The sequence below is a fragment of the Lucilia sericata genome, unplaced genomic scaffold, assembly GCF_015586225.1.
Source record: "Lucilia sericata isolate MDLA Ls3-8-SP2 unplaced genomic scaffold, ASM1558622v1 Contig000002F_arrow, whole genome shotgun sequence".
Classification (NCBI taxonomy): domain Eukaryota; kingdom Metazoa; phylum Arthropoda; class Insecta; order Diptera; family Calliphoridae; genus Lucilia; species Lucilia sericata.
The window spans coordinates 1,447,456-1,464,074 of NW_023994043.1; the positions used below are offsets into that span (position 1 = coordinate 1,447,456).

The following is a 16,619-nucleotide window of genomic DNA, read 5'->3' on the forward strand; positions in this document are numbered from 1 at the left end:
AATTAGAAATAGATAATTTTGACAAAAATATGGTAAACCGGACAAAAGTTTAATTTGTCGGCAACAAAACTTTACTTGAACTGGTTTAAAAATAAATATGATACAATTACAGAGCTGAATAATACTTTGCTCAAAATACGAGGAAGTCGTTATGTCCGATATCGTTACAAATGACGTTTGTTGAAACTGGGTTCTTCTGTAATTTTATTTATATAAATAATTGATTTCTGTATACATATTTTAGCACCAGCAATACATATAAAAATATATATTTTTATTGAAGATTTTTAATTTCACAAATATTAAAGTGAGAGGACACACATTATTTTTAATTTTTTTCAATACATAGTTTAAACATTTTAAAATAATAAAGTTAAAAAAATACAAATTAATTAAAAAATAAACAAAGTTATACAAGTTAAATTAAAATTGAATATAAACACAACATTAAACGAAAAAAAAATATATACATGAAGACAATTAAAACAAACAATCACAACAAAATTTAAAAAAAAACACACAGAAAGGTAATTAAAACAAGACGATTAAAAATTCACAAATACAAAAGTCATAATAAATTCAATAAAAATGTAATATCGATATTGAGTGCAAATGGTTAGGATATAAAATATTAATGTATAGTAATTGCGATTAAATGATTATTCTCTTTAGAATTTAATTATTGGCTCTATAAACGTAGAAAATATTTTATGAAAAATTCTAGTACCTTATTCATAACCATTTAGGTTTAAAAGGCAAAATTTTGCTTTATAAAACTTTGATAAATACATAGAGGTACGTTCACACCTATAAATATTTGACGATTAAGATGTAAACCCTATTTTTTGTAAATGTTTTTTTATATCACATGATTTTTGAAATTGCAAATAATGTCGAAACAAATAATAAATCAGTTTTAAACTGATTACTTTAAAAATACATATACATACCTAAAATATCGACAATTTCAGGTTTCACGACATTTTCGTTAAAAATTGGATATAGTTACTATATAGTTTCAAACCAATTTGTTTTTTCCGGTCCACAAGACTTATAAAATACGCTTTATTAATACTCGGAATGGTAACAATTTTTATAATTTTATGCAGTCGAAAATAAGTATACATATGTATGTATTAAAAGTATATGTACATTAGCCTTCGTTTCAAAAAATAAAATGTTTCCTGTTTTTGTGATATCACAACTTTTAAGAAGGTTTTTGTATCAGTGTTCACAATACTGTAATAATTTTTTCAAAATTCCAACTCCTTCATCTGCATATCTGAGGCGGAAACCACTGATTTTGAGCGACATTTTTTACAGAGCAGAATCTACAGGATTAATAGCAAATCATGCTTTAATAATTGATTTTATAGGACAAATCGGTAAGAATGAGCTGAAATTCACACTTTTATAATGCTCCAAAAGTGCATTTAGAATTATCCAAAGATGCGCTTTTTTAAAAAAATAGTTCAAACATTTTTTTCTTTACGCATAATCAAAGTATGCTTTTTGCTGAATGATAAAATCAATTTTTGAAATTTTTAAATTGCATTTTTTCTTCTGCTCTTATGCATTTATAGTGCATCCAAATTCTGTCAAATTAAGTTTATATATGTATCTTAAATTTTCCTGTAGAATAGTATACTAAAGTCGGATTTGAAGTATATTCAGCAGTTTTTGGTCTATCAAAAAATGTCGCCCAAAATCGGTCTTTTGGCCGCAGATATGCAGATGAAGGAGTTGAAATTTAAAAAAAATAATTACGCCAATATTAGTGCTGATCCAAAAACATTCATAAAAGGTATGATATCACAATTTCAAAAATATTGCGTGAAGCCTAATGTACATACATACATAATTTATACAAAATTTACAACTCTGGACTTCGGTTTACAGTTTTTAAATAGGAACGCATCGGAAAACTGTTGTTAAAATAGAATTAGTATGCGCTCATTTCTAGGACATTGCAATATATAGTATAATGGAGATATGATAAAAGTAGAAGGAGTTCGGAAGTTGACTTAACTTGATTTGGAAGGTCGAAAGTTTAGACACTATCTGCAGATCATAAACCAGTAAAGCGGACTGTAAAGTGCAACCATATCACTTTAACTTCAAGGAAGTTAAAAAATTATATTTGTGAAAATATTTCGCATAATATGTACATTAGGCCGACTCACAAAAAATAGTGTTTGAGTTACCCCCTCTCGAAATATTCCCTGTTATGTAATATGATATTACCCAAAATATTTTAGGTTTAGTGTTGTCCGTTCGTGAGCTGGACAGTTTTCAAGAAAATATTTGGAATAAGATAATTATGAGCAGACGGTTATTTATGATTAATACATCATTGGACCCCTTTCAAACGATACCCCATATTGAATATATTGTTTCAAAACAAAACTAAAATTTGAAAAAAAAAATAATTTCAAAATACCTTTTTTTAATTTGGTCCATCTCACGAACGGTCATCGCTAGACTTAAAATATTTTGGGAATCATCATAAAACAAAGCAATGTAAATTTTGAGAGGGGTAACAAAAACACGTTTTTACTTTCCATACAGAGTGAGTCGGTCTAATGTACATACATACGTATGTATGTCCGTTTTTCGATTAAAAACAAATTATTCATACGAATGAAAAATATCAACTATATAAAAATGTCAATTATTCTGACATTTTCCTTCGCAGCTTTCGAAGTAGAAAGCTGGAAATTGGAGAATCCAGGTAAATGAACACAAAAGCAAACACTTAAGAGAGAAAGCTACCCTCCTATGATTCTAAACAATGTGTATATTCCACAGTCTGATCACGTTACATACATTAGTATTTACTTGGATAGACGTCTCTTGGCGTCGACACGTAAAAGCCAAGCGGCTCTACATGAAACTAAAAGATTCTAATTTACACTGGCTAATAAATCAGCTATCAAAATTAAGCGTTAACTGCAAAGTCATGCTGTATAAGACAGTTTTAAAGCCAATTTGGACATACGGAATCCAATTATCCCCATTATTATCCGACAAGCAATACTAGTATAGAACTTATACAGAGGGTCCAAACCAAAATTCTTAGAACAATGACAGGGTTCCATCCATCAAGACTAGATGTATCAGTGGTCAAGGAATAATTAAAAAATGCGTGAAGCATATTTAACAAAATTATATTCCCATCTTGCTGGGACACTCATCTCAACACAACTTCGATCAAGGCTACGCAGAGCTGACTTACTACTGTTATGATTAAGGACAAATTGCCTAAAATGATTTATAAATTTCGATACACTATTACAGCCTCCAATTTAATGTTAAAATTTAAAAAATCAAAAGAAAGCGTTATGGTTGAGAGAGCAATACTGACGCGAAAAGTTTTATTAAATAATTATATGTTTTCATTACTAATAAATAAAACATGACTATATTTTTGATTACCTACATATGACTCCTAAATACGTAGGATGCTTTGGAAGGGATATATATTTAAAAATATATTATTTTGACTTTTGATCTTCAATATTTCGTGCAAGACATTATTTGGAATAACGAAAATTTCCAATTTAGAATAAAGAATAGTTCGAACAATTTTTGTCGACTGATCGAATATTCTAATAATATTTGAATGTTACTTTTTAAGAATATTTTATTATATGTACATATAAATATGTATAAAGATATGTTATACTACATTTATGTTATTTACTACATTTTACAGTTTCTAAAAATTTTGGATTTGCAGTGTTAAAAATAAAATGGTTCTAGTTTTAAAAGGGATATTCTTAATTTTTTTAAATGTTTGCAGTAAGTGAAACAAATAAACATTAATTAACTTGGTTCTTTAAGTATCTATCTTTTCACAATTTCTAAGTATACTGAACCCTGTTTCTTTGCCAAGAAAATACCGGTGAAAGACAGAGTGTAACCCTCTACCGAAAAATAAATGGAGACACCACATAGAGGATAGGAAAAGGCTATGTAGGAGAACTATAGGCATTTAATGGGGTCTTAATCCTACACTACTTTTTAAAAGTATGATTCGAATAATTCCAGCTTTTGCTTCAATAATCTTGTTGACTTCTTTGGACAAAAAGTGTAATATCAAACAGTGTTGCCACTTTGGTTATTATTAACCAAAATTGGTTATTTTTATTTTTCACGTGTACATGGGAATTATTTTTTCGTTTTGGTTATTTTTTGCAAACAATTGAACTAAATGCTGTTTGCTTTTATTCTAAAAATAAAATTTAAAAAAAAATCTTTTATCTCTAGTTTTAAATCAACTATGTAAATATACATATCGTCCTGTTTTGAATTTTGGTAATATGTGGAATTTTTTTTTTTACTATTCGAAATTTTTTTATTACTGCAATTTGTACATCTACTGGTTATACTTCTGTGAACAAGGGTATTTTTCGATATCTTAATTGGTTAGGATTTAGCAAAAGTACCTATGAGTTTTCCACATATTAAATGAGTTGATTTAAATCATAACAACACCGTAATATTATTTTATTTACACTAGTCAATCTAACACCGTGAATAATTAATCTTCTCTCTCCTTTTGGTGCATCCATGAACTTAAAATCACTTTTTGGGTCGATTCAAACTAGTCCGTCCTTCCTTTAATATTTCTATTGGAACTTTTTATGTAAAGAACTCGCGATACTATATGAAAAAACGAAGTAGGCTGTATTTCGCATTTCGATTTTTATGGAATTTGGTGGGAATAGTCTACGTACTTAGTAGATTATGTCCTCCAAATTAAATTTAAAATTTGAAGTATAATTGCAACTTATATACCTATTTGAAATTTTGTATAAACAGATACTGTGCTAATTTGCCGAAATTCTAAGATAAATGATTTAATAAGAATTAATAAAGTATTTTCTGCTAATTGATGCAAGAATAGTATCACAATATATTTAAAGTATTAATCAACTGATATTTTTAAGTAACACAGCTAAGGAAAATGAAATTGTATTGTATACAAAAGTTGTAATAACATCTAAACTCGTACGACGAACAATAATCGCGATATATGCAAAGATTTGATACTCATGACCTTTGACTTCTACTATCTCACCATGACTTTTAGTTCTTTATTTACATTTTCTAGATGATGTTGTATACTAGTTTTTATTTTACCGTCTTAAATTCTAAATTTTGGTCAATTTGTCGGATAATTTGGATAGATTACGTTTACAAATATTGCTGAAGTTATGAATGTAATGCTAACATCCGCTACATGGTATTATAATTCAAACCCAAATTTCGAACGAAATCTCCAAATCTGTACATAAAATGGGAAGAATTTTATAATTTAAAATTGTTTTCCAAAAAGTCATATGTGGAGTATTTTTGAATTGCGCTAAAACGCGTTAAAAACTCAGTTGTTTTTTTTATATAAATATTAATTACATTTGTTAACGAATCCGCGAAGAGACATATATTTATTGTTGAAAACTGAAATATTTTGCCAAAATATTTTTAATTGACCCAGTTTGATTGGCATTGAAAATGCGAAATATCGGTCAACGATTTCACTTAGTCCCCATATTATGCCCTATTCAGAAAATTACTATATTGCTTAAAAAAGCATTTATAGCGATGAAATTCAATATAAAAAAGTTTTATTGGAAATATATTTGTCAAAGTTTATGAGGATCGGTACATAATTGACTCTATCCCTCATAAAAAGTCTCCTCAGAAAATGACTTTAAAGCTCATAATGTACTGCAATATTGCAACAAAATTCAACATAATCAAGTTTTAAAGGAACTAAAATATCTCTGTCAGATTTTATGAGAATTGGTCCATAATTGACCATACGTCTCATATAAGATCCCGTGCAGAAAATTACATTAACACTCATAACTGGTATTATAGTTTAGCGACGAAATTTAACATAGTTCCACTTGAATTTGTTATTTTAATGTCCAAATGTAAACATGAAACAAATAAAAATAATTTTGTTTACTTTTTTCTTAATTTGGTTATTTTTTATTCGAATTTTGGTTAGAAAAAAAATTTTGTTGTGGCAACACTGATATCAAACTACAACAGGGAGTTCAGCGTACATGCTGCTTGGGTACAAGTGGTGCCATAAGCACAACGTTAAGCAAGGCTCTAGAAACGTTGCTAGATATTCCACCCATTGAAACCTATTTAAGATATACTTACAAACGAACGGCTCATAACTTTCATCAATATATACAGGACACATTGGAAGGCTATAAGTAATCATCGGACGTGCCTGATCGCATACCAGACACAGAATATGTCGGAAAATTTGAAACACTGAGCACAGATAGAATGTCTTGGTCAAGCGGAACATTTCTTATGAACACTAATTTCTTATTCTTAAGAATTACGGCCAGGAAACTGAGTTTCATAACATTGAAAGTGATACATTCAGGGGACACTATGTTGTCTTTTTTAACTAACAAACCTTTTGCTTCCATGAAAAGCGGCGCACAACGGGCCCGATAGTGGAATAAAAAACTTTTATTCGTTATTCATTCGAATAATCGAATAATGTTTAAAATTTAATCGACTACTCGAATTAAAAAATGTAGTACATTTTTATTCGAATAATTGGCAACCCTAACATTTATCCATTACTTGTAATGTGTAATTGAGCAATACCCAGTAACAGTTACTTCCAATTCAATTATGAGCAATTACAAATACTTGTAATTAAAAATTAATGTTATGTAACAATATTTACAAATTCTACTGAATTATTATCAAGATATGTAATTGAATTATTACTAATTATAATTAAAGCAATTCTAATTAAAGTATTAAAAGTAATTGTAATTGAAAATAAGTGAATTACAATTACTTCTAACGTAATGTTATTGAAAATGTAATTGGCATCCCCCGAAAATTATTTTATACAAAACTAGCTATAAATGTTTATAAGTAGTTAATATTTTAACTTTTAATATTGTTAAATTTTTTTATTATACGAACCTTTATAAGTCCATAATTCGATTCGATTTACTTAAATTATACAGTGCGATATATTACGAATCGAATTATCAAGTGGACCCCCGAATATCATACATATCAATCATCTCACACTAGTGATGGATTATGTTAAATAAAAAATTAATAATAAAAACAAATTAAAAATTAAAAAAAACAACAAAATTTAAATTACAACACAAATACAATTACAAAAACAACGAAAAAAGAAAACTAAAACGAAAATGTAAATTGATGATTTTTTAATATTTATATTAAATTGCTTACCCTGGGCACAGTTATATTTATCAATCCCCAACAGATTTTTTTCAATCCCCATGGTATCTAATCATTTGATTTGATTTTATTATAATTCATTCATTGATTGATTGATTTCATACGTTTCATTCATTGAATGTATTAAACATTTAATTGAAAGTTGTTCGTGGTTGAGATGATTGTGAACGTGGTGGAACGTACAAAACGATCGATCGGTGGTTGGTGGTGGTTGAGGTGGTAGTAAAAGAAGAAGAATTTTTAAACAAGGACGTGTGAATGTGTGTAATATTAGACAAATATTAGACATATTGAATAAAGTTTATTTATAAAAAGTTTTTACATTTATTTATTTATTTAAAAAAATCACAATTATAGGTGTATGTGAAAATGGGAAGGGGGTTTCAATTATGTCAATATTTTCAATATTTTTTAAAAATTTATTTATTTTTTATTTAGTTTTTTTTTAGGAACGGTGGGTGTGCACAATAATCGGATACGGAACACGGATGGGTGGAATTTTTTTTGAGTTGTATGCGTGCAAAATAATTTTTATGTTGAAATTGAAATAAAATACACACATTTACTCAAGCAACAAGTGCATGATTTGTTTATTTTTTTAATTATTTTTTCATTTTTGCAAAAAAATATAAGGTTTTTTTAACGCGTTTCCAGGATATTGGTTTTATGAAATAAAAAAAAAAAATAAATTTAAATCATAAATAAAAAAATTAGAATATTTATTGTGTAATTGAGTTAAAGCAATAAATTTATTATTGCAATTTTAATTTGTAATTGAATGAATTTAATAAAAAAAAGAAAAATAAATATTATTTATTGTATTTAGTTTAAGGTCATAATAATATTAAGTTATTATAGAATAGAGAAGAATAGAGTAGAAAGAGAGAGAGAGAGAGGTGCAAATAAAAAGTGTAATTAGAAGAAAAAGAAATGGAAGAAATAAAAAAGAAGAAAGAAGTTATAAATTATTAAAAATTCAAATGTTTTTAACATTATTAAGGTTTCTCTCAAAGTGGTTAATACTAAAAAGGAGGTTGATTAGAGGGGGTTTAAAGAAAAAATTAGTCGATTATTTTTGGGGATTGAGAGACTTTTATACCTTTAGATGCTTTCTTGACTTACAACCGCTTCACTTTTATTGAATAAAAATTTATTGTTTTGAAAAATTATGTGCATATTTACAAGGTGAATAGAGGTGTAATTCAGTAATTAGGACGGATAGTTTTAAACAATGTTTAAAAAATATTTTTGAGTGTTTTTCAGTTAAAATTTTTAAATAAAATATCCATACGAAATACTGAATCTTGTGAATTATACAATATTTACAATAATTTCTTAAAGTTTATTTTTAAAATATTTTTATTCTTTATCCATTTAAGTCGATTTCTTAAAAAATTATAAAAAACAATTACAATAACCATAACAAGTAAGAGTTGTATATTCGGCAGAGCCGGATCTTATATACTCTTCACCATGATGTGTTAAAAAATACAGTACTAATTTTATTACAAAAAATCAAAATATACCAGTCATAAAACGAAAAAGTGTCATAAAGTACCAAAAAGTCCCATTTTAAGTGCTCTCACTTAATCCGGGCTCTACATACATAATTTCATGTTTCTAGGTTCAATATTTTAGAAAATTCAAACCACGCCCCGAGGGCATGATGACAGATCCCATCTTGGTGTATTGCAATTCCGGGGTAAAGAGGTGCTACCAGTACCTCTAGTCTGCCGGGACTATAAACTGATGATGTCACTTCACTCATCGGCTATTCCGTGGTATGATTCGACATGGGGTCTAACCAGAGAACCACATAATCTGGTACTACGGGTGGCCACTTGCCCGCAGGACTTATCCTGGCTGGTCAGTTGGTTGAGGTTCCTTCGGGATCCACGTAGTGGCTGTGGTTTAAACCCAAATTCGCGGGAAGAGTAAGTGGAGGTTAAAGGGCTGATGTAAAGTAAAGTCAATATTTGGGGATAAGTTCGGTGCTGTTGCCGAAGACAATAGATACCCCACAGAGGAGTCACTGTGAGACTTGGAAATGAGTTGGTGTTGGTACGGTACGGGATGAATGTAAGGGTATGCGGGCACCACCCACCACCCCCCATATATGAGTGTGTAGGATGAATGAAAATTGTACTGGGTTGAATGATGATGGATGAAAGGTATCATACACAAATGATACCATCGAATTTTCCTTCCTTGTCCAGCTATGTTCAGAGTAAACTCTGTTCATATCAGAGTAAACTCTGTTCATATCATACCACAGTGTGTCACTGTGAGTAAGAACAAAGTCTCGGCTTATTTGATGGATTCGTACTTCGGTCTACCGGTTACGTCTCTAGATGCTGTTGCCAACTCAACAGAGACCATTCCATCTGCGTGGTTGTAAACGGAAGTGATGTTGTACATCTCGGAAGTTAAGCCACGGGGCAGCAATGGTCATAGATTAGATAGCTCGAACACTTGAGCCAAGTGCTTGTACCTGGACCCGCTTTAACCATGTACAGAAATTGCCACCTGATTTCTTCATTGAAGATCGAGGGGGCGGTGGTGAGTTGTCACAAAGCTCACCTAGTGATTGAAAAAGACCACCGTGAGATAGGCCAACACGGCGGGTACTCACGTAAAGCACTGGTGACGTGTCACCAGTGACATAATGTCCATTGACATTATGACACACCTAAAAGTGTTATTGTGTCCATGGACGTTATGACAATTCTTAAAAGTGTCATAATGTCCATTGTGGCAATTAAATGTATTGGAAAATTTGTTATGAATTTAGGAAAGGGACACTCTTATCCCAAAAAAATTGCTCCGAAATTTGACGTATGTTGAGTTTTGGATTCCTTTAAAAAAGTTTCCTGCATAGCCGGCCTTCGGCCGGGCTTTCAACTCTGGGATATTTCAAAAAGCGGCTTCTCGAAATTAGACTTTTTTGATAAATGGACTCATTGAAATCCATAGACTTTATGTCATTTTGCTCAAAGACATTGTGACACTTTTGAAATTGTCATAACGTCCATGGACACTATGACTCAATTTAGTGTGTCATAACGTCCATGGACATTATGACACGCCACCCAAGCAATTCGACTTCAATACACACGGATATACAGACGGACAGATATTTGAAAACAAACTTAACTAAGGAGTTACAAATTATACTTGTAATTTATGAGGACAGAAAATTATTATTTTTAAATTGTGAATAGAATAACAAACTTATATACATATGCCCTTCTCACGAAGGTAAAGGGTATAAAAATACCAGTTACTATCCAAAACGGAGTTTACTATTTTCAATATTTAACATTTCCATTACACATTTGGCATCGAAATTTACTTTGAGCAAAACTTTAAATTAAGAAACTCCATAGTCTAGACTCACATATCATACTATAATGTATGTATCTAATTTCACTCCTTAACCCTTATAACAGTTTTTCATTGTATAAATTTTCCTTCACGAGTACATACATACATTTAATATATTACTATACATTTGTTCGTAATTGTACCAAGTACTTGAGAAGTCATACAAACTGTTATTTTAATAAAGCCACGACCACATTCATACACACCACTCTTCCTATATATACAGCTGTTGTCAATTATTTAGTAACTGCAGCTTCGAATCTGTCCCTTTTTGACAAAGTTCCTTCAAAAACTGAATTTTGAAAGAACTTTGATATTGATCTGTATGATTGTGATATCTACTTAAACATTGGTTCAACATCAAAAGGGCTTTATTGAAAATCATGATATATTCAACGGTAATTTCTAATTTGCGAAATACAGCTGTTGTTCATACATGTACTGCTTATAGAAATATTCATTAGACTAGTCCAAGGAAAAGCTTTATGCTTCTAACCATGACTTCCATTACCAACATTTCAGACAGCTTTGATTATACACATATAGTATATATAATAACGCTTTTAACATTTTTAAATACCACTTTATATAACTTAAATGTCAAAATTTGGATCAGATCAGCTGATCTGTTCAGAAGTTAGAAGAAAATAATGTACACAGAGGGAAAAAAACGTTTTAAAATTATACACGCTTGGTACCAAATTGACACTAAAATGTTTATAATTTTTCAATAACATTCGTTGTCAAAGTATGTACGTATAGTAGTCAAATTAACAACAAAAACACATGACGTTATCAAATCACCAAAAAAATAATCAATAATACATGACTCTGTCAAATCATAAACGCGGATTCGATCTACGACTGGTGGCGGCTAACTAGGAAAATTAATACTTTTTAATACTTTAATTCCCTATGAAGTACGACAAATCGGAAAGGTCTACCAAATCGATTCTCTGTTTAAGGAATTTTAAAACTGAACCTGAACGCCCGTCTAATGTATATCCAAATATTCATTCTTATGAATGTATTACTACTATGTACATAAAATATACATATGTACGTATATCTGACAATTTGTATAGTTTTCTATTGTAATTCACTTCAATTTATTGTTGCGATTTTCTCTTCCAATTTCCTTGCTACCAGTATGATAAAGTTTTATTTGTATCTCTTAACTGTGTGAACATGACAATGTTGCCATTTATAACTTTAAAATATTTTACCTCAAAAGTGCTACTTGTTATTTGAGTTTCACTTGTTCATTTTTATTATTGATGTGCGTTCAGAACAGTATCAATCTGAATATATGGCAACACTAGAAACATATAATAAAAGCATTCACTTTTGAACTTTATAAATTTTTCTTAAATAAATGTTATTTCGCAATAAAAACAAATATTTTTTAATGCTTAATATTTAATTTTTTACGCTGCTGAAAGGAGTTGACGTTGATTTTTAACATAAAAGTTCTTAAATAAATTTAGCTAAAAACTTATGATTACGACTTGTGTAACAACATTCTAACAACAACCATAGATGAGATTGACCAGCAAATAATTTAATTATGTATATTAAAATGTTTCAAAGTATGTTGTCTATAAAAAGGATGTTCTATATGGGGAATTTCATGTCAAGTGACCCAACTCAAAAATCGAAATTTGCACTAAGGTTAGTACTATTGAATAGTAGGTCAGACTCAAATTTAACTCTATAGGTCAAGAACTGCTGGACTTAGAGGGGGTCAAAGTTGGACATTTCTTTCATACAGCGTTTTATTCAAATGAGTGTAACTTTTCACCTATTGGGCCTAGCAAATATTATCCAAAGGAGTTCAGATAGCTATTTATTCATTCTTTCCAAAAATTTTCCTCTATTTTTTCAAAATGAAGGTTTTTGTTGTATTTTTTTTTTTTTTGCTCAAAAGAGTGAAATGGGAATTTTACGAATTTATTTTCTGCAATTATATCTTAATGAACCCTTGATTCATTTGGGGTTTTACTTGGTATTGTAACACCAAAGAGTCATTTTTGTTTATCCCAGGGCTTTACTCTCTGAGAATAAATAAATTTAAGTTGTGTGGGGAATTTGTTAATTTTAAACAATTTCTAGATTGCTTAACTGAGGAGAAAAAAAGCACCGAATAGGGTAATTTTTATACACACCCAAAGAGCCAATTTTTATAAACTAAAAAAAATTTACTCACACAAAATAAGCTATTATTATTGAACTCAGGTACTAAGGACTATATAGGACCAAATTTTATTTATTAGTTCTTTTTGAAAACATAAATTTTTCTTAAGCAAATAAATGCATATTTGTATCGTCTCAGTTTTATCTATATATATAAAAGAGTAGCGTTACGGCCCAAACGGCTGAACCTGAATTTTGACAGTAGATGTGTTATGTAGATCCACTAAGGAGGGATTTTTGGAAATTTAAAAAACGGGTAAAACAGGGTTTCTTAATTATCTTACGTAATATTATTGATGCAAGAAAAATTTTAAATGCACTCTTAAAATAAGCAAAGGGGTGTTTGGTACCTTTTTTGACCCTTTATAACTTCTTAACTAATAAACAAAATACAATTTTTGTAAATATTTTGAATATATCTCCCAAAATTATGAGACACCTGCTTCGTACTTTTTTAAAATTCAGTTCTTTTTGGGTGTAAAAGGGAGAAAACTGTATTTTTGGTACTTTTTTTTAGTATTTCTTTTTGAAGTATTTCTATTAAATTACGCACTAACTCTGTAAGTTGAAACAAAATTTTTGCTATTTCACTGGGGAAAAAAGTACCAAAAAAGGAAAAACGGGAAATTTAATTTTATTCGAACTCATTGAGCTAATTTTTATAAAATTTGAAAAGGTAGTTTATTTACTGACACAAAATAAACTATTGGTATATTATTTTGGAATTCGAGTACTATGGGCTATATAGGACCAAATTCGAGGAAATTGTTTGGTATTTTTTGAAAGCACAATTTCAGTTTTATCTGTGATTCTCAAAAAAGTATAATTCTAAGCGAAAAAGGGCACAAATTTTACTATTTTGATTAATACTTTGCACTAAGGTAGAATTTATTCCACTTTTGGTTATTTTTCTTTTTTCAAATGATACTCTTGATTATTAAACATACACGGTCCTCATTGAATAAGATTCTTTAAGGATCTTCTTTTTTTTAGTACTTTTTATCTCATAAATGGTACTTTTTGAATTTTCTAAAATATTCAATCTAGGAACATAAATTTTAACATACATTGTCTTCACTGAATAATATTCTGTCAGTGGAAACTCTTTGGTACTTTTCCATTCTTCAAATGGTACCTTCTGGATTCTCTATAATGGTTAACCGTAACACATGACACACGTTTCTTATTAAATGAGAATTTATTGATATAGATTTTTGTACTTTTTCGGTTTTCCGATGGTACTTTTTGATATTTTTACGATATTGAACATAGAAATATAAAATTTAAAATGAAAGGGACTTTGGTACTTTTTCATTCATCAAATTATATTTCTTTAATTGTATTCAATATTATTAACACAGAAACATAAAATTTTTGATTAAATGAGAATATATAAGAGGTATTTTATTTATTTTCAAATAGTACTTTTGAAATTTTTTATAATGTGGAAGCTAAACAAATGAATCTAAAAATGCAAGCATCTTATTGAATGCGAATTTATTCACGTGATATTGAACATAAAAAACTGAAACATTAAAAAAATGTTTACTCAATTTTAATTTTCTATAAAAATAAACAAAATTGTGTATGTATTTAATTTAGATTAGGGTAGCGAAGCACCCAGGCTATGCTAGTCTCTAATAAATTGATTTAAAAACGGAGTCTTTTGCAAACTTAATTCTCGAAAAAGTCTATTCCAGGACGTGAAGGAAGGAAATTATATTTTTTATTAGTACTTCACACAAAGGAAGAATTTATTCCACTTTTGGTACTTTTTCGTTATTCAAATGATACTTTTTTGTATGCTCTATAATATGAATCCAAAATACATGATTATAAAATTTACATGGTCCTTATTAAATAAAATTCTTTAAGAGAGAGAACTTTTTAGTACTTTTTATCTCTAAATTTTTGAAAATTCAAAAAGTACCATTAAACCTAAAAACGTAAACGGCCATGCCTCACTTAAATGAATCTCAAAACAGAATTCTGCGTGAAAGGGCTACAAAACCAAGTAAAATATTCCGAAGAGGAGCACGTCGGCGAAATAAAACTCTAAGGAAAGAGTGTCGCAAAAGAATAACAAGGAGGAAGTAGCTAGACATTCGATGTTCTTTACTTTTGGTAAACTATAAAAGATTTAGATATTTTCTTATTTTTTAGTTTTTGAGGTCCAACTTGTACTTTAGATACTTTAGGTAAAGGATATCCATAAAGCATAAGTAGATCTTTCCGCCAGCTTATCTTCCCGTATACACATAATAACGAGAGACAAATGGTGGGCATTAAAAAATCCTACCTTTAGTTATTAGAAGTTGTAATAATGGGCCTTAGTTCAGTAATGGTTTTGTTCATAAATATGAAGTCAGACATTCCTATACATTTTTTTCGACCTAGATTTTGAATTGTAAGCCTATTTCAAATAAATCCTGTAAAAGTTAAGGCATTGACAGAAAATTATTAGTTATAAGAATTTAAAGACTCTCTTCATTTCTGAAGAATTCAGCCCATAATTTATTCAAGAAACTCTTCTACAAATTTCCATGACGCTCAGAATAATATCGATATATGATATTATTTTAATCATATTTAAGTATAAAGAAACAGTAGAATGCGATCGAGTGAGTTATTCATAAGGTCTATTTTGGAGGAAGTTAAATTAAATATTTATTTTCTTATGAACCTCAAAAGGCTTAAAAATTTTATTGAGTAAAATTAACATTTTGCAATATTGTATAAGTGGGGCTATAAAAATAGATTTCTGTATAAAATTATTAATATGACATTAAAGTGTGCAACTATAGTTAAATGTAGTGAATCTCAGAATCACTGTTAATCTCTCTCTATATACAAAGCTTTTATAAAAATGTCTTTAGTTTATTAAAAAAGTATTGAAAACTAACTTTTAGCTTAAAGAAAAACCATACAATAAAAGTGTGGTTACAGATTACAAGGACAAAAAACTTTTGCGAACACACATACAGACACATTTCCAGCAACAGAGAAAAACTTCTTAAAAACTGCATAAGTTTGCATTTCTTAACTACATTTTAAAAAGTTTTCATGCAATTTAGATCCGTCCAATCGTACACCTACAGACATTAAAAAAATTAATAATCAAATAAAATAAAAACTTTATTGAAAACTAAAGTCACAAATAGTCAAATATCATTATTTAAAGTTCATTCTTGTACACAGGAAAAATTATCAGTAGTTTATTTTCAAATAACATGTTTTTCTCTTTCTTTAATTTTAATTTAAGCAATTTTTTATTTGTCTTAATTATCTCGTTGTTTAAAACCTAAGTTTACAAATTTGATTAAATTTTTAATTGATTCAATTAGTTTTTTAATGGATTGAAAAAAATTTTCTGGCCACCTTTTCTATTTTAGTTTTTTTTTAAATATTTTATTTTGATTTCTTATGCTAACAATGTTTATAATTCTTAAATAGTCAATACGATTTTAGGCATATAATATTTAAATTTCCTGACAATTTATAAAACACTTTATATGTTCAAATTTGATAATAAAGTGATATTTTTTGTAAATGCTCAACGCATTGTTAAAGGTCAAGCATTCCTTTAACATTGTGAGTAATCAATTAATAATTTGATTGTTTTAATCATCAACTTAATTGGTTTTTAATACATTTTCTACCAAACAAACTAATTCATTTGATTAATAAATTAATAAAAATTAGATTTCATTTTTATTAAATATTTAATTTACACAATTAATGAATTAATCAATTTTAAATTTTGTCTCAATTATTGA

The 16,619-nt window shown here is 28.8% G+C and overlaps 1 protein-coding gene across 19 annotated transcripts in view; it reads right to left on the bottom strand.

The window, feature by feature from the left end:
* The window catches only part of LOC119616084 (transient receptor potential cation channel trpm), a 236,896-nt gene that overhangs the window by 94,194 nt on the left and 126,083 nt on the right, over positions 1-16,619 (bottom strand). For 14 of the 19 annotated variants that reach the window (XM_037972276.1, XM_037972258.1, XM_037972249.1 and 11 more), the window contains exon 6: positions 7,258-7,314. The exons of 4 other annotated variants lie outside the window; for them this stretch is intronic. In XM_037972276.1, coding sequence (XP_037828204.1) covers positions 7,258-7,309 — 52 coding nt within the window. In that variant the 5' untranslated portion in view covers positions 7,310-7,314. Of the gene's footprint in view, positions 1-6,975; positions 7,086-7,257; positions 7,315-16,619 lie in introns of all 19 variants that reach the window. One more of the 19 variants, XM_037972415.1, reaches the window with a different exon arrangement.